A 24,667-nucleotide genomic window follows, 5' to 3' on the forward strand; every position below is an offset into this window, starting at 1 on the left:
AGCCAGCTTTCGCTAATAGCAAAAATATGGATATTATTTTCCCTCACTATGGCTTGAACTTCGTCGAAGTGCACTACCAAGGAGAGTGCGTTGACATGGCAGCACTGTAAACAGTTGGTAGAGGGAGATAATGCCTGTTTGAGGAGCAAGCCGGTAGTGAGTGGTGACGGGGTGAGAGGGGGGATGTTGGCAAGGTCAATGTCAGGTGCAGAGCTCTGGATCAGCTGAATAACGGAATGTTGACGAAATAGTATAACAATAATATCATGCAACTTACCTCGACATCCTGATAAATGCTTACACTGACTACCACTGACACACACACAGACGCACACATAATACACTTACAAAAACACTTATTCATAACAAGCAGTTGCACTATCGAGCTGTGCTGTTTCATATCTCTATATATGTATTGCCAACTTATACTTGCACTCAACCACACACACATAAAAATTAACTGAACTGAGGCACACGCCCTATAATATAAACCTATCCTAAGATAACTATGGTATAATACAGCCATTGTGGACTAATCAGTTCATCTCTGCACCAAGCCTTTGTAGAACAGAATCTAGTTCAGCAGGTGTATTTACAAAATACTTTTTGCCGCCACCGACCATTAAAATGATACATCCATCCTGTGACCAAGCTCGCCTGCCCACACATTCCTTGGCTTTGCGAAGCATCTCCTTCCTCGTCTGAGTAAGGGACTCTGTTATTAACAACTGGGTACCCTTTAAAGCTCGTTTAGCACGCCACACTGCTTCTCGCTCATGGTACCTAACAAATTTTACTATTATGGGTCTCTTCCCATTAGCCACTGCGTCTGCCACTGTCCTCTTACGACCTCCAAGCCTGTGGCACCTGTCAATGCTGGCCATTGTCAGTTCAATGTTCAGTTTCTCCTTCACAGTGTTTAGTACCTTTACAGCTGTATCCTCATTAGGACACTCATTAACACCGTGAAGAAGAAGACAATTCCTCCTTGAGTATTGCTCCTGAGCATCCAGTATTTCGTCTTGCTTGTTAGCTCTCAGCTGAAGTGCCGAAAGTTCTTGCTTGATGGATTGAAGCTCAGCACTTATGGATGCCTGAAATTCACGGAAGTCCGAGTACAGAGCGTCCAGTTGTTCCGTGCGGTTGGTGTCCCTGCCTGCAGCCATGGTCGCTTGTTCCAGTCGTTTCTGAAACTCGTTCTTTCTTTCTTCAAATGAAAGTACCTTGGATTGTACTGCCTTTAGAGTCATGATGTTAACTCAAGACGGTGACGTTACACTTACTCAACAGTTACTATCACTTGCAATAACTAATTGTTAGTTTATGTGAGGATACGGCTGGTGATAAGCGGAGCGACTTCACAAGTAAACTACACTATGCGCCATCTTCATAATACGTCTTCTTATTGAAAATAATACGACTATTTACTGAGATTGAAACTTTAAAACCTTTTTCTAATATTTAAAATACAATGCCTTTAGTTAATCTCTGTATAAATACATTTACAAACTGTTAAGTTGCTAAATGTTTTAAAATTTTTTGTTGTATACACATTAAAATATTTTGTTACAATTGGCTAAGGTTAAATCTCTTACAAGATTGTTTAGCACTGACTGTGAAAATCAGACAGGGGTTTTTGGATTCCACGCATTTAGAATCACTGTCTGAAGTGTAAAAAGTACTAGTATCAGTCTCAGGGGAAGACAATGATGTTTCCTCTTGTGAGGTCAATTTTTCAGGTGGTGTTGGATTAGGAAGTAAATCACTATGCTTAAACTGGAAAATGTGGATAGAAGTGATTTTGGACTGTTATTTCTATTCAACCACAATTTATGGTTTCTGATCAAAAACTAAACATTCCATGTCTATGCATGGGAACAGCAAATGACATAGAAGGGCAAGTGCCATTTAACCAGCCTCTCAATTTACAGGAACATCCACGACAGCAATTTCTGAGTGCAATATTTTTGCCCTCATCCACTTCAGAGTCCAAGTATAATCCATACGCTTGATTGTATGATTGATCATCTGAATAACATTCACTTTGGAGATTTTCCAGTGAATTCACCACACCTATGGCAAAACAGATTCATAGAATTTGCGCACGGAGGCAGCATCGTCATTATAAATTGAAAATTCGTATAAAATTTACAAATTACAAGTCTGTTCAACAAACTTATAACTGTTAAAAGCACTGTTATTCACAACCACAGAATTAACATTTGAACATGCAATAAATCCGATCACGAAACGTAAAAACGTTACGTAAAAACGATCTGCATATTACCAAGTCAGTCACTACACTGTCAAGAGTTTTCTCACCAATATTAATGAGCTCTGGAGGAACGATATACACATATATATACCGGGCATGTCAAAGACAGTTAAGAAACCAGTAACATCCGTTAACGTCTGCCTACAAACTTATCTTTGGATTCCTTTATCCACACTGGAGCACCCACCCTGCAAAGTTTTGGCAATAGTGAGATTGCAATACTGAACAAAAACCTTACGTGGTACAGGAAAAAGGAATCCAGTTTTGAAATCAGTGCACACAAAAACAAAAATTTTATTGTTTTAAGTTTTAGCATTTTTTGTTGTTGTACAGTGCAATTAGTAAAATTCTATTATCAACTACATACATGATGACGAGCTTCATAAAGGAAGAAACAGTAAAGTATAATGTATTGTAAGTACCTATAAGAAATAAAAATTATTTTTATTAGAAATAACGTACTACCAGTTACAGTAAAACCTCGTTAATTCGAAGTCGTTGGGACTCAAAAATCGGACTTCGAATTACGTGATTTTGAATTAACCGCCAATTCACAGTTCAGAAGTACCAACCCTCGCTGCGTCACAAAATATTCTAAGGCCCGTTACTGCATGCAGTTAACCTTGATTCACAGTTTATACCTTTCAAATGCCATGAAAAAAGACTTTTTCCAAAATGTATCCAAGAAGGTGCATTTACAGTATTCAAATAATGCACTTGGATATCTCGCTGGCAAACATAACCTCACGCAACGAAAGGGAAAGAAAGAAAAAAAAGCACGATTCAAAGACGAGAAATCTATGCTGGCTCCCATGTGCAAGTACTTTATTCATTGAATTACTATACTGTAAGCATTTTAGATGCCTTGTATTTACACAGAAACTGCCCGATGTCCTTAAAATCGAACTTTCCGATGACTATCCTTGTACGATTTCCCACCATGGCACATCTCTTGTACTTCAGAAATGTTAACACTTGCCGCGTCACAAAGTATTCGAAGACTCATTAATACATGCAGTCACCTAGATTCACGGTTTAAACCTTTCAAATGCCATGGGGAAAAAAATATTTCCAACATGTATCCAACAAGGTGCATTTACAATGTTCAAATAATGCACTTGGGTAAATAACTTACCAACATAATCTCACGCAACGAAAGCAAAATATCACAATTCAAAGACGGGGATAAATTATGCTGGTTCCCCTGTGCAAATGCATTATTTTTTGGATTTCTGTACTGGCATGGAAAGTGCCCGACGCCCATAACATTGTGGCTCATCGATCTTTCCTATGACGAGGGGATAAAGTTTCTCGCTTCCACGTGCATTGCAACGAACTACAATGACTCCCATCCCTCACACTTGTACAATTCTCCGGCTGGCACTTTCTCCTTTAAAACCATATGATCGTTTGGGCTCGCATTAAAATAAAGTAATGCAGTTTCATCGGCAATGACAATATTGTTCGGTGCCTACGAATTTATTATATGAGCCACTTTTGTTTTTTGTTTTCGTCAACTGTCGGCATCGCCAGTGTTCGCGAATTCTGTTTTCCCGCACACTGCCCGTTGCATGATATTACGGCGTTCCTTAAAAGTTTGAATACAATAGAATTCCGATTTCATTCAACTAAGTAATCATGATACCAATATAAATGGTCCGTTATTGGACATTATAAATTTTCCAGCTAACTCATTCCTGGTTGCCAGCGTTTCGCCCTCGTGTGCTGTAGACCAACCAACCGAAATGAGTGTAAATGCGGAAATCTACGGTACCACTCCACGTTCCGGAACACGCGTTCTATTATGACGCGGATAAATTTCGAGTTGAAATTACTCTGTAACATACTACTGTTTTAAAATATAAACGCAGTTTCGAATTAAAAGTCTAAATTTCGGTAATGGGGCCGATATTGTACTTCGAATTACGAATTATCCATATTTCGAATTAAACAATTTAAATAACATGCAAAACTGTATCTCATGTTTCCGGGAACGAGACCTTCTTCGAATTAGACGGGATTTTGAATTAACCGATTTCGAATTATCGAGGTTCTACTGTATAGTAAATTTTTTTTATCCTGTTCATACAAGCTTATTCTTGTGAAGTATGGACATTTTTGATGTTTGTAGAACTTCAAACAGATGAATGTAAGACGACTCATTATAGAGGACCGGTATCAGGTCAACTGGGCACTTGGACAGTGCACTGGAACAGCTTGGGAGCAACAAAATGATCTGCAGACAGCAACTGGTGCAATTATCAGTGACCAAAACATTCGCAACAGACTGCGAGAGGAGGGCCTTATACGGGTCAGCTATGAGCACCTTGTCACAGGAGAGATTGACAGATTTGTACATGCACATTGGAACTGGCAGCCACAACAATGGCGCAATCCACGAAGCGGACAATTTCGGTGATGGGTCTGCCATGGCTTGTCATGGTTCAGGGTGGCATTCTCAATGGCTGAATAGACCGTGCAGTGATCAGACGTGTGCTCGATCATGTGATGCCCATTGCAACGGAACTCCAGATTCAAGCCATTTAATGGCCTGCCATGTGTCCCGACTACAGCCACATCGAGCATTTCAGAAGACCAGCTAAATCAACATATTTGACAGCGACCAATACACCCTCAGACACTTTATAGAAACTTGCAGTTGCTCCGGTCGAAGAATGGGAGAACATCCCCAGGCAGAGATGCGTCAAGTGGTCAGAAATATGCCTCGAAGGTGTGTGGTAGGCATACAGGCCAATGGAGGCCAGACCCGATACTGAAGAGTCTCCGTATGTACTGGTTGGCAATTCAAATTTGGTTTATGGCAGAGTTTAATTTTTGCTTGCAGCATCCAAGTGTACAATGCAACATGAATTCCTGTTCGATGAAGGTTTGAACTGCACACCTAACCAGTACAACTCTCCAACCTGATCTACCTGTTCTTCCTCATGTCCACTTTTGCTAGCAGTTTAATGTCGCACTAACACAAGCGGGCTTTTGGAGACTGTTCCGGGGTATCTGTGGAACGCAAAGGTGAAAGAAGGTGCGGGCTTGAATGGGTCTAATTACAATGTCAAGAATTGAATTAAAACTTTAACAAAGGTTATATTTCTTTCATTGTAAAAAAAAAAATTAACATATTTCCACAAGGGAAAAATAACAATGAGGTACAATGCCAATCTTGAAACCAGATTAGGAAAAATCCAAGATTCAGAACCTTAACACTTTGGGGCTTTAAGCCCCTAGTTTTACAAGTTTACAAATGGAAGAATTATTATTTAGTTAAGGACAGAAAACCCCTAATTCCAGAGCAGTTGCTCCCTAAATCATAATATCAAGCCTCTCAGGGGCACACTTTACAATTACAAAACTTGAAAAAGAGCTAACAGGCTCTCAGGTCTCCAAGCCAACTCAAGGCAACATCAGCTTACAATTACTGGCCTCCCAAGGCCCAATTTACAATTTGAAAACGATTTATACAGGGGTATTCAATACACAACCTACGGGCCCTCATGAAAAAGGAACAGGTTACATAACTGGCCCAAACACAAAATGAATGGAGGCAAACTGCGTTCCAAGATAATGAAAACCAACAGGACTCTAGGCCGATGAAACACAGGCTATTCCCAAACTACTGAGGTGACTCGTATAGAAATTACTTTAACACATTACAATTACAAAACGTGATCACTTCAAACCAAGATGAAAGGGAGCTCGAGAGGGTACCTCACTCTCCATCCCCGGTTCACAGTTAGAGATTTTATGAAGTTTTTACGTTAGCCGGAAGATGATTTACATTTTAGAGAAGTAGGTTACATACTTAAAGATTCAGACCTCTCCCTCGGGTTACACTGCGGAGGTAGCAAGAAAGAATAAAGTTATGTGGCCATTACCTTGTAGATTTTCTACCTGCCGACGAAAGAGGCCGCCCGCCTCCTGCTTAACACACACACTCAGAAAGAGGACGATCAATTGGCCAAGAAACGTGAGAAGTCGCAATTTATAAACCCTCAGGAAAGGTTCAAGATCATTCAAGACTAAACTAGCCACACCCTCTTAATTTTATTGGTTAAATTCAAAAGTAACACTCAAAATCGAACAAAAAGCCTGTGATAGGTAGAAAATTAATTACAGAAATTGATTGGCTAGATTCAAAACCGGCGGAAAGAAAAAGGAAATATTGCCAACCCAAAAATAAATGAACATCGATCAGTTACAAAACCCTAGAAATACAAAACTCCTTTAAATTATAACTTCAACTTCTTTCACTTTGCACCAATGTGCATCATCATAGTTTTTTGGTAGTGTCATCTGTGGAGAAATGTCCAAACTTCTTGATGTGTAGCAAACAAAACTAGGAGAAATTCAGTCAGTTTAGGAAACTTCACAATAACAAAATTACTCAATATTTTAGTGGTGACTACTTCTGACTAAAGTTCCAAGTTGGTGTAGTTTCAGTTTCACTGTTTGACTAATAGAGGAATTGATTTTGGCACTGATATTGAATGTGCGGCATTGAGGTGTACCTCCCAGTACAGACCTCCCCCTTCCCCAAATGTTCTTCCTTGGGGTGACACAGAAGGAAATTTGAGAAAACATATCCAGTTGAAATATTTATAAGTTTCTTTTGAAAGTAGATTTGTAGTAAAAATACTTAAATCCAGTTTTAGAGTGTCTTTGTGGTCGTAGAATATTAAATACATGTTGATAGATTTGACGGCAAGTCCTGCCGCCGCTTCACCCAGGTGAAGGTTGCCCGAACCCCCCCCCCCCCCCCCGAGTACTCTGAGATACACCTCCTCCGCTAATACGAGAGGGGTAGTCGTTTTGATGGTCGCCGCAGATTAGAAGTATGTGTACAGTCCCCAGATGAGTTGGTGGTAGGGTCACCGCACTTCAGCCTTTGCCGGGAAGATGCACTTCGGCGCGCTGTTCAGAAGGAGGCCTTACTAGAGCGAAGAGGGCCGTTTCTTCTCTCTTGTGTCCCTCACAAGATGTTACAATACAGCGGCAGACAGCTGAGGGGGCACTGAAACAGTAAGATCTAGGCGACAGAAAAGTGTTGTTGCTTGAAATTAGAGAGTACGATCTTCATTGGTGATGCAGAGGGGCGGGCGGCGTGGAAGGTTCTTGTGTGCCAATAGTGCGGAGTTGCAGGAGACGGGGGCTTGGTAATGGCCACTAAGGAATTGACAGCAGGAAAACCAGAGGGGAAGATCGTACATACAGATCATACACATAAATAAATAAAACCCTAGGGCAGAAGGCCTTAAATTTAATAAAATATATAACCTTCAAAAGTCCTGCTAAATTTCAGTGGCAAAAAAAGGAACAGCAATTATACAGGTTTCACCTGGGAGCGGTGCACTCTAAAGATCCTCTCTGTGGCTGGATTGCTTACCAATAATGTAACTGGTATCAAAAAATCTAATATAGTGCACGGCCCATGAAATCTGGGGGCAAGCTTGCCCGCGGGAACAAAGTTTCTAACTATGACTTGATCTCCGACTTTTAAATTGGTGGGCCTCCGCCCATGATCATATCTTTCCCAAACCTTTTCATGGGACACTTTAAGTTTGGCCTTAGCCTTCTTCCATAGATGTCTAATATTATCGCGATCTATTGTCTCTGACAAAATATCATTAAGTGACCAAAGGTTAGAGAGCGGCATGTTAGGAACAAATTTAAACATAAGAGAAGCTGGAGTGAACTTGTGGGACTCATGAACCGCCGAATTTAAAGCAAAGGCCAACCAATGCAGGGACGTATCCCACCTGGAATGATCTTCATGATGAAATGCGATGAGAGCCGATCGAAGATTACGATTGACCCGCTCAGCTAGAGATGGTTGAGGATAATACGCCGAAGTAGTTACATGTGATATGGACAGATCAAAACAAAATTTACGGAAGAGGTTGGATGTAAGGCTTTAGCATTATCAGACACTATATATTGACAGGGACCAAAAGAAGCAAATATGTTATTTAAACAAGAAATGGTGGACTGAGCGGTTGTCAGCTTAGTCGGAAATAACCAGGAAAATCTAGTGAAACCATCTACACACACAAGAATGAATTTATTGGCGATCCCCTTTGATTGGGGGAAGGGTCCGACGTAGTCTATATAGAGATGATCCATGGGGCGCGACGCTTGATTGGAAGATAATAGACCTAGCTTGCATGCATTTCAGTGGGCTTGTCAGGCTGATGTGTAGTAGCAACTATTGGCTCGGTGAGGGAAGCAATGGGAAACTACCTCACTCCTCATTTCCCTAGTACGCTTCTTCAGTGACGCCTAGGCTATCTGTTGATAGATTTCAGTGGAACTGTGGAGGATCAAACCAGCCTTCGGGCTGAATACCCAACATACATACAGACCTAGCTTATTCGACAAGGTGGGCTTACTAAGCAAGCAAGATTTACAAGCTTTTACCAATTCACGAATTTCGCCGTCCATACCTTTCCAAATGAACATCTCTTGGATCTTTATCCGAGTTTTGAAGATGCCTAAATGCCCCCCTAATGGGGTCTCATGATAATACTTGAAGATCATAGGCACAAGAACAGCTGGAACCACTACTTTCATCTTTTGATCATGCCTCGACGGGCAATACAAAACCCCGTTCCTCAACACATAAGGGACAACATGTTCCCCAGAAGAAAGGGTTTCCATAATAGGAGCCAGCACAGAATCTTCACGTTGATATTTTTCAATATCCCTAAACAGCATGGGGGTGTCAGTTAGAATGGCATTAATACCCGAAGGTATGGGCGTGGGAAGAGAAGAGCTATCTTCCTGTTCGGTGGTCTCCACATCATGAGAAAACATGCGGCTTTGTCCATCTGCAACAACATTTTCGGATCCTCTGATATGCCTAACATCAAACTGAAAGGCAGAAATCCTGAATGGCCAACGGGCTATACCACCAGTACGACGCGGCCTGGCTAAGTCCCAACCTAAGGCTTGATTATCTGTTTCCAGGTCGAACTTGACATGTTCCAGATAGAGGCGGAATTTCTGTAATGCAAATAAAGCTGCCAAACCGTCAAGTTCATAGATGGAATATTTAGCCTCTTGGGCTGATAATGTCCTAGACGCGTAAGTTTCCTGAAGGACAGCAGCCACCGCCGATGATGAGGCGTCGGTTTGGACAATGAATTTCTTGGAAAAATCAGGCATACCAAGAACAGGGGCATTGCAAAGAGCTAATTTCAGGTCTTCAAAAGCGGCTTGTTGAGACGGCCCCCACTCAAATTTGATGCCTTTCTTACGAAGTAAGTTCAAGGGCGCCGCTCTCTTAGCGAAGTTAGGAATAAATTTCCTGAAGAAATTCACCATGCCTATGAACCTGGCAATACCTTTGATGTCCTTAGGATGTTTGAAATCACGGATGGCCTGTGTTCTGGAATGATCGATAGAAACACCATCGGGCGACACAATTTGCCCTAGGAATGACATGGAAGGTTTAGCAAAAGCTACCTTAGATAACTTCACAGGCAACCTGGCCTTACGAAGGTGATTGAGAACTTTCTTCAGATGATCTAGGTGTTCTTCAAAGGTCTCTGAAAATACGACGACATCATCAAGATAATGTTACAAGTCTTCAAACCTGATGTCGGAAAAGACCCTATCTAGCAGTCACGTGAGAACAGCTGCCCCCGTGGGTAGCACGAAAGGCATGCGGTTGTATGAATACAAGTTCCAATCTGCGGCAAAAGCTGTTGGAGGTTTCGATTCTTCAGCTAGAGGGATCTGATTGTACGCCCGATTGAGATCAAGGATGGCAAGGAACTTAGCCTTCCGAAACCATGAAAAACAAGAGTGAAGGTCAGGAAGAGGTACAGACTGTAACACCACCTTCTGATTTAAAGCCCTATAATCAATGACAGGCCAGAGTAAAGTGTAGCTTCCACCGAAGTCCCAGTCAACATCCATGGCTGTGACAATATGGAAGCTGCTGGGGTATGGGTAGTTCTGAGTAATGACATTCAGAGCACAACTAGTGCATCTGAGTGTTATGAAAGGTGCTGCTCACAGGGTCAGTCGTGCTGCAATAGTACTTTATGACCCAGTGAGGAAAGCAATAGCAAACTACCACACTCCTCATCTTGCCTAGTATGCCTCATTTTGGTGCTGCCATTGGTTTTTGGGGTTTCCTTATAACCGCAAAACCTTTGGTGGTGCTATTCGAGGATCCAACCAGCCTCTGGGCTGTTGACCTGACAGACAGACAATCAATGACAAGCCTGAAGCCACCTTGGGGTTTCGGTACCAGAAAAATGGGGGTTGAATACGCCGACTTAGAGGGTCGAATAATTCCGTCCTGTAACATTTGGTCGATGATCTCTTTAAGAGCCTTTATTTTAGATGGAGACAGCCTATAGGGCTGGTTTACATGGGTAGAGTAGCGAGGCGAGTAGAATGGATAGTAGAGCTACTAGCATCGTGTAAACGACTGGGATAGTAGCAAGTAGAGTAGAGTAGCTAGTACGCAGTAGAGTAGAGTGGGTTTCCGCTGTGGTAAAGTAACTCTACCACTATCCTTCCCCCTCCACTGGAACCGAGCTCCGAGAGCTGGCGGAGAAGGCCGAGGACGCTCGATTTTTCAGTTGGCGCGTCATTCGCCTATTCCATGTGTGTACTGACGGTATTCCGCTGAGTAAACTGAGCATTTTTGTGCGTTTATTTAGTGGCAAAATGAAGTGTACAGAAGAAGAAACATGCAAATTTGTAGAACTGACAGTGAAAAAAGAATGTTTATGGAACATAAACAGCATTATTTACAGAAACTAAAATATGAGACGGGCGGCGGAAGTGGACTTGATTACGAAAATGGGTAAAGAGGGTTTGGTTTTATGGAACTTAAACAGAATTTTTTTAAATAAGATGTACCTACAACCAAGAACTGACGAAAATTCGTAAATCCAAGAAGTCTGGAGGTGGTGCCGCCGACATCTACACTCCCTCTCTTAAGTGGTTTAGTAAAGTATAATTTGCAAGGTAGTACTGAAAGCCGTCCGCCTCTGTGGTGTGGTTAGTGTGATTAGCTGCCACCCCCGGAGGCCCGGGTTCGATTCCCGACTCTTCCACGAAATTTGAAAAGTAGTACGAGGGCTGGAACGGGGTCCACTGAGCCTCGCGAGGTCAACACAGTAGAGGTGGGTTCAATTCCCACCTCAGCCATCCTGGAAGTGGTTTTCCGTGGTTTCCCGCTTCTCCTCCAGGAAAATGACAAGATGGTACCTAACTTAAGGCCACAGCCTCTTCCTTCCCTCTCCCTTGTCTATCCCTTCCAATCTTCACATCCCCCACCAGGGCCCCTGTTCAGCATAGCAGGTGACACCGCCTGGGCGAGGTACTGGTCATCCTCACCAGTTGTATCCCCCAATCCAATGTCTCATGCTCCAGGACACTGCCCTTGAGGTGGTAGAGGTGGGTCCCTCGCTGAGTCCGAGGGAAAAATCAACCCTGGAGGGTGAGCAGATTAATAAAGAAAGAAGAATATTAAAAGCCACAACGTAACATTATAGCTCAGTGATATTAAGGGGAGGTGCACCTTTGGTGGTCAAACAAATGCAGGTGTATTGTCCTATAATGGAGAACAGGCGTCCCTCTTTTCGACGGAAGAAGGATTTTAAAAATACCTAAACCTATAATAGTTTTGAGGATGCAACAACAAATATAAATAAGTGTCAGCTGGATTGTCCCTTCAGATGACGGTTTCTCAAGTTTCAGTGTTACACAGCGTGTTCATCATCTGTCTCGACGTGTTTAAGTTAGACAATGATGCAGGACTGTGTTGCAATGTTTGAGTTGGGAAGAATTGAGAGAAAGAAGAAGAGCTGCTCGACTAAGTGGTTTGTTTTGAAATAATAACATTAAGTTATTTATTAGACCACCTAATCAATACAAAATCGTCTTGGATGATTTACATAAATTTGTTAGCTAATAATGGTTTTTTTTTTTTTTTTTTTTTTTTTTTTTCAAGTACTTGTTAGGTTTTACTATTGCCTGGTTGGCATTGACATTACATGTAATAAATATCATTTTTGGTCCGTATTGATGATATTAGATTGAAATAATAACATTAAGTTATTTATTAGACCACCTAATCAATACAAAATCGTCTTGGATGATTTACATAAATTTGTTAGCTAAAATTTATGTAAATACAAAATCGTCTTGGATGATTTACATAAATTTGTTAAAAATTTATGTAAATCATCCAAGACGATTTTGTATTGATTAGGTGGTCTAATAAATAACTTAATGTTATTATTTCAATCTAATATCATCAATACGGACCAAAAATGATATTTATTACATGTAAGTGGTTTGTTCCGAGCTGTCAGCGGAGAGATGGCGTGGAATGACATTAGTAGACGAATACGTTTGAATGGAGTTTATAAAAGTAGGAAAGATCACAATATGAAGATAAAGTTGGAATTCAAGAGGACAAACTGGGGCAAATATTCATTTATAGGAAGGGGAGTTAGGGATTGGAATAACTTACCAAGGGAGATGTTCAATAAATTTCCAATTTCTTTGAAATCATTTAGGAAAAGGCTAGGAAAGCAACAGATAGGGAATCTGCCACCTGGGCGACTGCCCTAAATGCAGATCGGTACTGACTGATTGATTGATTGACAACAAGCAGTTCCTTTGAAAGCAAATATTACTCTACTATCTACTCTACTCGCCTCGCTACTCTACCCGTGTAAACCAGCCCATAAGGCGGAAATCTAACTGGGATCGAGTCCGTAACCTCAATCTTGTATTCAATAAGGTCAGCAACACCAAGAGTATCAGAAAATACATCCGGAAACGACTGACACAATTTACGAATACTCTCAGCCTGCTCCTCAGGTAGATGCCTAAGGTCTAACAACATCTCATCCTGGGCAGGCGAAACAAATGAACATGACACAGAGTTACATTTAAGCAAAGGAATTTTACAATCATTAGCAAATTTGAAAGTGCACAGCTTGCTCTGAATGTCGAGCACCAGACCAGTGGAAGACATGAAATCTGCTCCTAATATTATGGGGCAAGACAAGTGTTTGGCCACAAACAATTTTACTTTCCAGGTGAATTTAGAAATACGAATTTTGTCAAAGATGAAACCTAAAATTTCTAATGGAGAGGAATTAGCCGAAACGCACTGAACCGAAGACGAACAATAATCAGAAAATTTACAAACAGTCTTTAATTTGGAATACCACTCAGCCGAAATTATAGAACACACACTCCCTGTATCTAATAGAGCAGTGACGGGTTCACTATTCAATTCAACTTTTAAGTGCGGGGGTCTCCGCCGCAATCTTGAGGCATTCTTTTGGGCATTTAAATGACGGTTTAGAAGAACCCTTATCCTTACCCGAGCTTTCGCTGGGTTTAACAGGGGTTAAGCCTTGGGAAATGAACATGCCGACTCAGCCGATGACACTAGTCATTTTCCATTATTGGAGTTCGCGGAGTATGCACCAGAAGTTGAGCAGAAGGGGGTCCTATTGGCATTAGGGCAATTTTTAGCAAGGTGGGTAAACGAACCACATTTGAAACATCCTTGAGATGACCCTGCCCCATTCTTTGTCCCACAGGATTTGATCAAAGGACACTTGTTACAGAGATGTTCCGTAGACCCACAAGCATAGCATTTACGGGTGGTGAAAGTTCGGCAAGGTTGAGGCCGAAAATTATTAGAAGACGGAAGGGGCTCCTTAGTGACTCTTAAGGTGTAGGCATACCGCACTCCTTCGGCTGAGACAGCCATCGCCTCCAATTCTGCCAAGGTTTGGGGACGAGACTCAAAACATAAATAGGATCTACAAGGTGGAGAGATACCTTCCACAATAATTTGCACAATCTGGTCTTCAGGAAAATGCAGGGCGAACACTCAGGTATAAAAATATCTTGGATGTAATCTGCCAGATTTTTGTCCAGACGTTGTACCCTAAAATAGTAGTTCTGTATTAGAGAGGACATTGCCCTAGCCGGAATGAAATTTGCCAGAAGGTGAACATGAAATTCTTCTATGGATGATTTGTCAGCTATAGCTTTAACTATCTTGTCCGATAGGACACCTACAGAATACGGGTACATGATTTGAAGAATTTGGGAGTGGGAGAGAGAAAACACTAGTGCGTGATCCTGAAACTCGACTAAAAACCTGAGAAAAGAAATTACAACATTAGTGGAATTTACAGAAAATTTTGAAATTCCCCTATGCAACATAGCCAGTGGATGGGGAAGACTACTAAAACAGGGTGACATAATTGGTGACGGCCTAGATGGTTGAGAAGCTTCCAATATAGCATTATTCAAGAAGAAAGGTGGAATTTGTTTGGGATGACCAGACTCTGTTTCCAATGAGAAAGATGTTTGTTGCGTTGCTACAGCGTTTCTACTTTCTATACCCTTGGAAGAATCCTCCTCACTTACAATGTTTATCGCATGGGCTTGGTTGGTTTTGGGCGCAGCTGCCCCAGTTAACAATTGACTAACTCTGTTTGACATTTTAGAAAGGTGTTCAACAAGATTACTAGCCTCCTTAGCATGATCTTTTAATTTTAGAGACAATAGATCGCTAACCCTGTTATAAAAATAGAACGGTCTAGCCTGTACTCCTTTAAGTTGATTAGGAGATGGATCACTCACTTCAAAAAAACTAACTACAGATGCTAGCTCAGTGGTATTGTCGGTGATAGTGGAGAGAGCCTCATCAATTACCTTCCTCCCCCAAAGTTGGGATACAAATTGGTAATTCTAATGATTCTTTAAGTTTGGTGGTATCTGCCGCAACCGTGCCTCCAGATTGAACATTTCTAATTAGTATCTCATAGATCAATTTCTCCTTGCGCAAGTAGCCGAGATGGAGGAATTCGTGAGGGCCAGATATGATAGAAAATCTACAAATTTAGAAGAAAGAGAAAAAAGATTCCAGCAACTGAGAAAATTCTTAGAGTTTGATACGGATTTATGTTCAGCCGTCAAAAAGGGCTTAACTGAGACCCATTTAACCACGCTCTGCTACCACTTGTTCTGGGGTATCTGTGGAACGCAGAGGTGAAAGAAGGTGCGGGCTTGAATGGGTCTAATTACAATGTCAAGAATTGAATTCAAACTTTAACAAAGGTTATATTTCTTTCATTGTAAGAAAAAAAAATAAAATAAAGAAACTTAACAAATTTCCACAAGGGAAAAATAACAATCAGGTACACTGCCAATCTTGAAACCAGATTAAGAAAAATCCAAGATTCAGAACCTTAACACTTTGGGGCTTTAAGCCCCTAGTTTTACAAGTTTACAAATGGAAGAATTATTATTTAGTTAAGGGCAGAAAACCCCTAATTCCAGAGCAGTTGCTCCCTAAATCATAATATCAAGCCTCTCAGAGGCACACTTCAAAATTACAAAACTTGAAAAAGAGCTAACGGGCTCTCAGGTCTCCAAGCCTACTCAAGGCAACATCAGCTTACAATTACTGGCCTCCCAAGGCACAATTTACAATTTGAAAACGATTTATTTATTTTTTCTAGGGGCTTTACGTCGCGCCGACACAGATAGGTCTTATGGCGACGATGGGATAGGAAAGGCCTAGGAGTTGGAAGGAAGCGGCCGTGGCCTTAATTAAGGTACAGCCCCAGCATTTGCCTGGTGTGAAAATGGGAAACCACGGAAAACCATTTTCAGGGCTGCCGATAGTGGGATTCGAACCTACTATCTCCCGGATGCAAGCTCGCAGCCGCGCGCCTCTACGCGCACGGCCAACTCGCCCGGTGAAAACGATTTATACAGGGGTATTTAATACCCAACCTACGGGGCCTTCATGAAAAAGGAACAGGTTAAATAACTGGCCCAAACACAAAATGAAAGGAGGCGAACTGCGTTCCAAGATAATGAAAACGTAGAAACCTACAGGGCTCTAGGCCGATGAAACAGGGGCTGTTCCCAAACTACTTAGGTGACTCGTATAGAAATTACTTTAACACATTACAATTACAAAACGTAGTCACCTCAAACCAAGATGAAGGGGAGCTCGAGAGGGTACCTCACTCTCCATCCCCAGTTTACAGTTAAAGATTTTATGAAGTCTTTACATTAGCCAGAAGATGATTTACATTTTAGAGAACTAGGTTACATAGTTAAAGATTCGGACCTTTCCCTCGGGTTAAACTGCGGAGTTAGCAAGAAAGAATAAAGTTATGTGGCCATTACCTTGTAGATTTTCTCCTGCTTAACACATACACTCAGAAAGATGACTATCAATTGGCCAAGAAACGTGAAAAGCCACAATTTATAAACCCTCAGGAAAGGTTCAAGATCATTCAAGACTAAACTAGCCACACCCTCTTAATTTTATTGGTTAAATTCAAAAGTAACACTCAAAATCGAACAAAAAGCCTGTGATAGGTAGAAAATTAATTACAGAAAATTTTAATTGGCCAGATTCAAAACTGGCGGAAAGGAAAAGGAAACATTGCCAACCCAAAAATAAATGAACATTAATCAGTTACAAAACCCTAGAAATACAAAACTTCTTTAAATTATAACTTCTTTCACTTTGCACCAGGGTGCATGATCATAGTTTTTTGGTAATGTCATCTGTGGAGAAATGTCCAAACTTCTTGATGTGTAGCAAACAAAACTAGGAGAAATTCAGCCAGTTTCGGAAACTTCACAATAACAAAATTATTCAATATTTCAGTGGTGACATCTTCTGACTAAAGTTCCGAGTTGGTGTAGTTTCAGTTTCACTGTTTGACCAATAGAGGAATTCACTCAGGCGCTGATTTTGAATGTGCGGCGTTGAGGTGTACCCCCCGGTACAGAGACCATCGGATAGGAAGTGGCTAAGCCTAGGAAGGTAGTCGGATGTCAAAGTGGGAAACCAATACAACCAGCTGCAGCCTGTTTGCCGCTAATAGAAGATTCAGGACCAGCATTGCCTGAATTCAAGCTTATAGTTACAAGATCTGGACTGCTTAGTCAACTCTGTCTGTATGATCTTGTAACACTTCTGTTCTTACCCAAAAACTGTTGCATCCAAATATTACCATCTGCGTTCAACAAAATCTCCACTCGTCTCTCAATAAGCACTGCTTATAAACATAACGTCATATTGGCTTTCTAAACCCCGTATCACGTAAACGGGACTAAGGGGTACACTGCCTATACAAACATTCAGAGTTTGTTTCATAAATCGTTGTGAATCAAATTGGTCTTACATACACAGAGCCTAGGTTTGCCTTTATCTCTCAATGCCACTCATGAACTAGAACATGACTAAGAGAACATAGTACACCATGGACCATAGCAACGACAAATAAATGATCAGATCACAGATTAACTTTCATAATCATATTATTTAATTAGACATACCATGGGAGGAGGCGCACTGAGTTGCAAATCACTTGGGGGTTGTAGATTCCTCTGCCGAGGAGCAATAACATGAAGTGGTGGTGGTGGCGGCGGCGGCTGCGGCTGCGGGGCAGGTGCAGGAGTCAGATGAGGAAGATCAGCCAAATAATCCAAATAATCCAAATAATCGTATTTTAAACTGAAGTTATATATCGGCGTTTGAAACATAGGAACTTCTGTTTCGGAGCTGTATCCATACGCTTCCGCTCTGTTGGAACATACCGACAAAGAGATTATAAACTAGCACTACAATTCAGGTGATATCAACTTACATAACATTACAATGAACTACTGTAAGACATTAACACTAGATAAATCGCTTGCAAAGAGGAGGTATCTAATCAATGCCTAAAGGAAATTCAAACTTAAAAGAATGAATAACAAAAAGAGAGACATAAACACAAATTAATGTGGAGGGAATGAATGTGAGCTTTCTCTACACAGGTTAAGTCAGAAATATGAGCTAAACATGAAATAGACCAACTGAAATAACAACAACATGATTAACGTCCCTTCTTCTGTGATCAGTTCTAAGACATACTAGTCGTTGCCATAAGACCTATCTGTGCCGGTGCAACGTAAAGCCACTAGCAAAAAAAAGACACACTCGGTTCCCAAAAATTACCCTGAAAAGGGATATTTTAATGTTCCAGTAAATTTACAGAAACAGGTTTGTTGCACTTATGTATTCTGTAAGGTCAACGAGTTGCACTGAGGTTCATTTTCGATAACTTGGACAGAGAAATATTCGTCAAGGAGTTTATCACAAGGAAGACAAATCTTCTTAATGAAAATTGTAAAAAGTGTTCATTTTTCGGTACAGATTTCTTAGTTATCGGTGATGATGGTGGTGATTATGTCATCCATTAAGCTGACTTCGATCTTTGGCGACTATGAATCAGAGCTTTCTAAGTGTTTTTTTTTTCTTCCACACTGCCTCCTTTAGTTACCCCAGGGTGGGGGTGGTATCTGCTTTAATGGTGTCTATTCAACATGTCCTCTGGTGGCCAAGTAGTCTTCTGCTAATCATTGTAAGCACGACTGCCTTTTCGAAGGGATGTGACCGCACAACATCAAAGTATATGTACATACATTTACAACTGCCAGGCAAACATTCTTAGCTATTATGGCAATTTTATCATGTTCGTTGCATCAGCAGTTCAAACTCATCTGATGAAGAAGGGATACTCCACTATGTACTGGATGGCTCTGATTGTTGGGTTGTGTTAGTGCAAAGGGACAATTCATTTGAAAAGCAAATGTTATATAGTAATCATGTCTCACAAGCACAGTTACACAGGCCAAAATCTTCCACAGAGTAAAATTTTTTGACAATTCTGAATAACATTCCCGAGGAAGTATTTGATTAAATAGTGTAGTACTGCCCAGATGAAAATTACCATCCTGAAGATAGTTCAGAGTTCCAAGTTCCACCTGAAAATCATGAAACTCAAGATAACCCAGCTGAGTGGATTATATAGTAGAGCAAGTTGTTGGGTTTGATCCTGGCTCAGCCCAGTGGAACCTGAAGGTGTTCAAATAGCTCACATATACCAAAACAAATTATCAACCATAAATTCATGGCCAATAAAATACAAATAAATAATTCGGGATGGAAAAATACAATGTTTTTCTGAAAATACAAAAACCTGTTTTTTGTTTAAACCGGACTTCAAGTTACTTTATAACTATATACACTCATAATACGAGTTAGATAGTACGACCCACATCAGTAACGAAATACAGCACATGAATAGAGAATTATTTCACAGTGGTCAAATACACAGTCCTAGGACACCAAAGACATCGGCAAAAATATTAGTTGAGAAGTTTATAGAGGATACTGTCACAAAATGTCAATGGACTCCTAAGCACGCAAACTAATTTAACTCTGAATTTCTTCATGTTTAGCCAGCTATGAACTTTATGACAGTACGTGAAACAAACTTATATGATGGAATTTGTGATGAGGAAGTAGGACTTGAGGCATATTCACTTTTCAGATTCATAGACCATTTTTACAAGTACGAAAGTATACCATGTGGGAGTATTGACCTGAATTAATAAGATGTTCAAACTTACCGATACCATGCAATAGCACAGTTCAATAATTGTTTGTGCCCCTGATTTTTAAAACCATAAAATTAATCATTGGTGCGATATAGATTTGTCCATTGCATTGCTGTTGAAAACATTATTACTACTCCTTGTTGGAGACATCCATCACATCGTAATTGGATAGTAAACAACAAAACATTTCCTGCTCTTATGTCCGTAAGCAATCACACGGTGCAATCCAGTTTAGTTACAAACACATTTTCTTATCTCTGTATAAATCAGTTTCTTAACCTGATTTCATTTGTTGTGGCTCCACTTCTACTGTAGTAAAATCTAATAATGAAGGAATTGACCTCTTGATAGACACCCCCCGCACTAGAGATTTCCTTACCTCTAAATGAGCTATACAATTCCTTATCTGATGATAGCCGTCATTTTGACTTTTTAAAAATGGACATTACCTTGGAATAAATTATTACCTGCTTCAATTCATCTTGAAGGTGATGTCTCAGAATGTATCAATCGATGAAGCAGCAGAACTTTTCTATTCAGTACTATATTATGGCAATGAATTTTACATCCATTACGGAATTTAAAAGAACCCAAATTCCTGAAGTGGTATAATCATAACCTGAAACCACTGATTATTGGAAAGGAGAAAGCACACGAGTTGCACAAAATATCAGGTCTCAATAGTGCTTATCAGCATTTTTCTAAATTAAGAAATGAATGAAAATCTGAATCCACATCTTGCTAATATAAATTATATCTCCAACTGTGAACAAGGTATTTTTTCCAACTCACAGAAATTCTGACAATATCTCTAAGTTCTAAAAGGTCAGGTAATTTATTCCTTCATCTTAATGAAGTTTCAGTACAGAAGTTTTCACCTACTTGCTCTACTTATTTTTTTCGGTCAATCTCTTGGTTATTAACATCAGTTTGAGAATTTTCCTACTTTTCTACCTACGCTTGCTGTACGTATCCAAGGTTGGTACATACTATTCGTAAATACTGTACACCTGTACAGAACCCTTCTTATCAGACTTTTATCAGCAAATTAGATTCAGTAAACATAAATTTCTTCATTTATACTCACTTAGAGCAGGGTTCCCTTATTAAAATGTAGATTATATATCCTTAAAACAGTTATTACATGTGCACAGTGTCACAACAATGTGAATTCCTATATACACATTTCATTTTTAAATGTTCCACTCCTTGGAGAACTGCACACAACTCCTAGAAAAGTAAAACTTTGCCGCACGAGACAGGCGCAGGATTAATCAAGCACTGTCTACAAATTGGCCCAATAAAAAGAACAGCAAATTTGCTAAACAAGGAGATATTGATGCATTTAATTCCTCATTGTCAAATTTCAGAAATCACTTGCAGAACCTCCATCAGTGGTTACTACTTTCCTGTGCTTACACTATTTGTACTTATTTTTCCTTCTTATACTCCATAATACTTCCCTTTCTTTTTTACTGTGTGTTCTTTCTCTAGAGCATTGTAAAATGATATTACTATTAATGAAGTATTACTGTCAACTCAAAGAGAAGTACATAAGTTATATTCTTGTTAAAAATTAAGCTTTACTGACAAGTTAAATGCCAACTCAAATAATAGTTTTGTAATTTGAAAACTCCAGTCACCAGTGAGCTGATGTCATACAGAAATGTTGCTTCACTACTGTAACGTTAACTAAGCACAAAATAATTACTATTACACGGTAAACTTAACCTCTAAGCAGAGTTTAAAAAGCACTGCAGATTTACGAATGATTCAAATTATTAAATAAATGAGTAAGCTGAGTGAAAAGTTTCAAGACTGATTTTTTATTCCAAATAAGAAGACTACAGGCTTTACACTAGGTTCTTTCACAATGTACAGTTCTTCACACCCAATACATTTTTATAGCATGCTATTAATGTTTCAACACCCCCCCCCCAAAAAATCCTATACTTTTTTTGTTGCTTTTTATAGGTACTTATTTTGTTTTGTTATTGTGTTTCTGTCATGTTCTTTCTTCCTCATTTTGTACATGGCTTAACTTGTACCATAAGCTAAATAAATATTATTTCAAACATGTGAAATTCTCAATTTTTTGACATCTGTCTTAGCACTTTTGATGTGGCTTGTCTGAAGAGAATTTCCTGTGCAATTGTGATTCTTTTTAAGTTTTCAAAATTCCCAGAAATCACATGGTGCCAAGTCCAGGAGTGCGTTCTAGAACTGTCCCGCCAATGTATGCACTGTCACAGCAGTAACGTGCAGTAAGGCACTATCCTGGAGCAACAACCAGAGTTTCTCGAACAATTTTGGTCTCTTCTTCCTCTTATTTCCATGAAAATGGCTCCATAGGACGTCCACAATCAATCTGCTGGGAACCCAGTGTTCTAGGCTCATGAAACTGTTCAGCAAATGCACAACTTTACATCCTGAAGGAGCCGTTCGAAAATTGTTGGGCTGAGGGGAATCCACCTGTTTCCACACAACTCAAATGCACCATAATGACGCATCCATGATTTGTTACATGTCACAATCGAGGTTAGTAAAGACTGTATTGTCTCACACTTCACTACAATATTCTGTGGTCATTGCTTTTGCTCCATGAGCTGGCAGAATACCCACTACACGATGCCTTTGCAGTACGTCTCATTATGTGTTGAGCGCATGTCCAGTGAAGTGGAAACATCACCCTCCAATCATTTTCCACCAGCTCATCGGCTTTGGCAATGGTGACATTCCTAACTACAGTGGATGGCCTGCCAGATCACACGTTGTCCATCGCTTGCATATTGCCATCCTCGAAGTGTCTGCACCAGCAGCACAACCATACGATTCCTGTAGCTTTGCAAACATTTCACTACCACTCTTCCCAAGTTTAACGTAGAATTCAAGAACACATCTCGGCCGTATTTGTACAGATATCTTGACAATATGTACTAGTTACTTTCCTGCACTGAGGTCAAGTGCACAAGATTATGACTCTCCTACTGCAGAATTGTGCATGCCAAAGTACTACGTTCATGAAAAGTTTTGCAGTGTTGATATACCTCATACTGGAAAATATTTTTCTTTTAAGTTTTGAAAGTTATTTATCAAACAACATACAGTATGTAGGCCTATATATAAACCACCATTTCACTTTGGTGTTTACATTTTCACACCACTATAAAAAATACTTTAAACGCAATCACTAGCTTGGAGGTTTTATAGTCGTGCCTTACATGCTTCACATGCTTTTGAATGCACTAACCCGAAACATGAAAATATTCTTCCAACACTTGCTGAAGAAGCCTGTATTATAATGGGGAAAAACTCTCATTAAATTTATGAATGTCAATCTTTTGACTTTGCCACCACTTCTTTCCCAAAAAGTAACTCTTGAAAAGGTCAGGTTTGTGATGAAAAGTTGACATTTAATGGAAGAAGGGAACATGACTAACATGTTGACTTTGCACATCCAAATGCTGCTTTCCTTTTCTTCTTCAGTTAAATCCAGTGCTGAATTCATTTTTAGAAAAAGCAAGTAATCTAAGAAATGAGCTGGTGTTAGAGCCATATCCTATCCGTTTCTGAATTTTTGTGTGACATGATTGTCCTTTGTAGCTTCAAATTCCCTTTGAAGATTTTTCCACACAAGTACTAACTCGGGAATTGTACTGTTGTTTTTCTGAATGGCATCAAGTACAATGGCAATAAGCTTCAAACAATTCAGCATATCCTCCACATTCTGTTTTAACACAAGATTAGAAAATTTTGTATATACTGCTTTATCAACACCTACAACATTTTTGGTCACAAATTTGTAGCAAAGTTGGCCAGCCTTTAAAATAAGTCTCCAGGCAATGTACCATGGTATTCCAGAGTGTTTCACTTGGGAAATTCGATTTCCTGTAACATGCAATAGCAAAGTGGTTGTTACTGATGTACTTCATTACATGTATGAAATATTCTCTCGCATTTGGAAACTGAATGACATTTGCTAGCAGATTTAGTACATGTGCCAAGCATCCGAGTGTGATGATATCCAAATCTTCATAACCTTCAAGCAGAAGACACACTTTTGAAACGTTGGCAGCATTATCTGCATAGACAGAACAAACTTTGCACTTTAAATCCTCCTGACATTTTTGAATGCTCTTTAATAGCCATGTCTGCCAAATAAACTGGCAGTGTGAGAAAGCATGACCAAATGTGTCAATAGTGTTCAGTAAATAATTATCACCAGTTTTGAACAGGAACTGTAAAGCATATTACTGGTTCATTGTGAACATTGACCAACCATCAAACCCTAGACACACACACTTTGATTTTTCAGAATAAGGGAATAAGTTTTCTTTCCCTTTTCATAAATAAGATGAATCAAATTTAAAGAGACATTTTAAAAACAATTCATTTGCTGTTACAACAAAGAATACATCACTTGTCTATTTAATCTCCTGTTTAGTCTAGCCCTGCAGTGTAGGGGGCAATGTGCCCGCCTGCCACCCGGCAGCCCCGGGTTTGATTCTCGGCCGGGTCAGGGGATTTAATTGTAAATGATTACTATCCCTGGCCTGGGGTCTGGGTGTTTGTGTCATCCTTAACGTTCCTTTCCTCACATTCAACACTTTACACTTCTGCCATTTACAAAATACACGCAGGTTCTTCAAATATGGTGCAAATAGGGGCAAAAGATCTTTCTAGGTCGACGCCCCGAAACAAATAGCGTGTAAAAATCTCCTGTTTAAGAATGCACTTAGCCCAGCATACCAGCAGCTTCTCGATGCCCTAGTCAGAAAAACAAAAAGTACGTTGTGTCACCAGCCAACTGCGCACAAAGTCTTCTATGGCTGAGTCATCCTTAAATAGTTTGCCTCCTAGTGTCTCCATGGGTGGTCCAAAGAGATGACAATCACAGGGAGATGT

At 40.1% G+C, this 24,667-nt stretch overlaps 1 protein-coding gene across 5 annotated transcripts in view; it reads right to left on the minus strand.

Moving 5' to 3' along the window:
- LOC136863885 (E3 SUMO-protein ligase PIAS3) overlaps positions 1 to 24,667 on the minus strand; it is a 566,508-nt gene that overhangs the window by 425,102 nt on the left and 116,739 nt on the right. For all 5 annotated transcript variants that reach the window (XM_067140273.2, XM_067140272.2, XM_067140274.2 and 2 more), the window contains one exon: positions 17,654 to 17,900. In XM_067140273.2, the coding sequence (XP_066996374.1) occupies positions 17,654 to 17,900 (247 nt within the window). The remainder of the gene's footprint in view (positions 1 to 17,653; positions 17,901 to 24,667) is intronic.

This window comes from Anabrus simplex, chromosome 2 (genome assembly GCF_040414725.1).
Source record: "Anabrus simplex isolate iqAnaSimp1 chromosome 2, ASM4041472v1, whole genome shotgun sequence".
Classification (NCBI taxonomy): domain Eukaryota; kingdom Metazoa; phylum Arthropoda; class Insecta; order Orthoptera; family Tettigoniidae; genus Anabrus; species Anabrus simplex.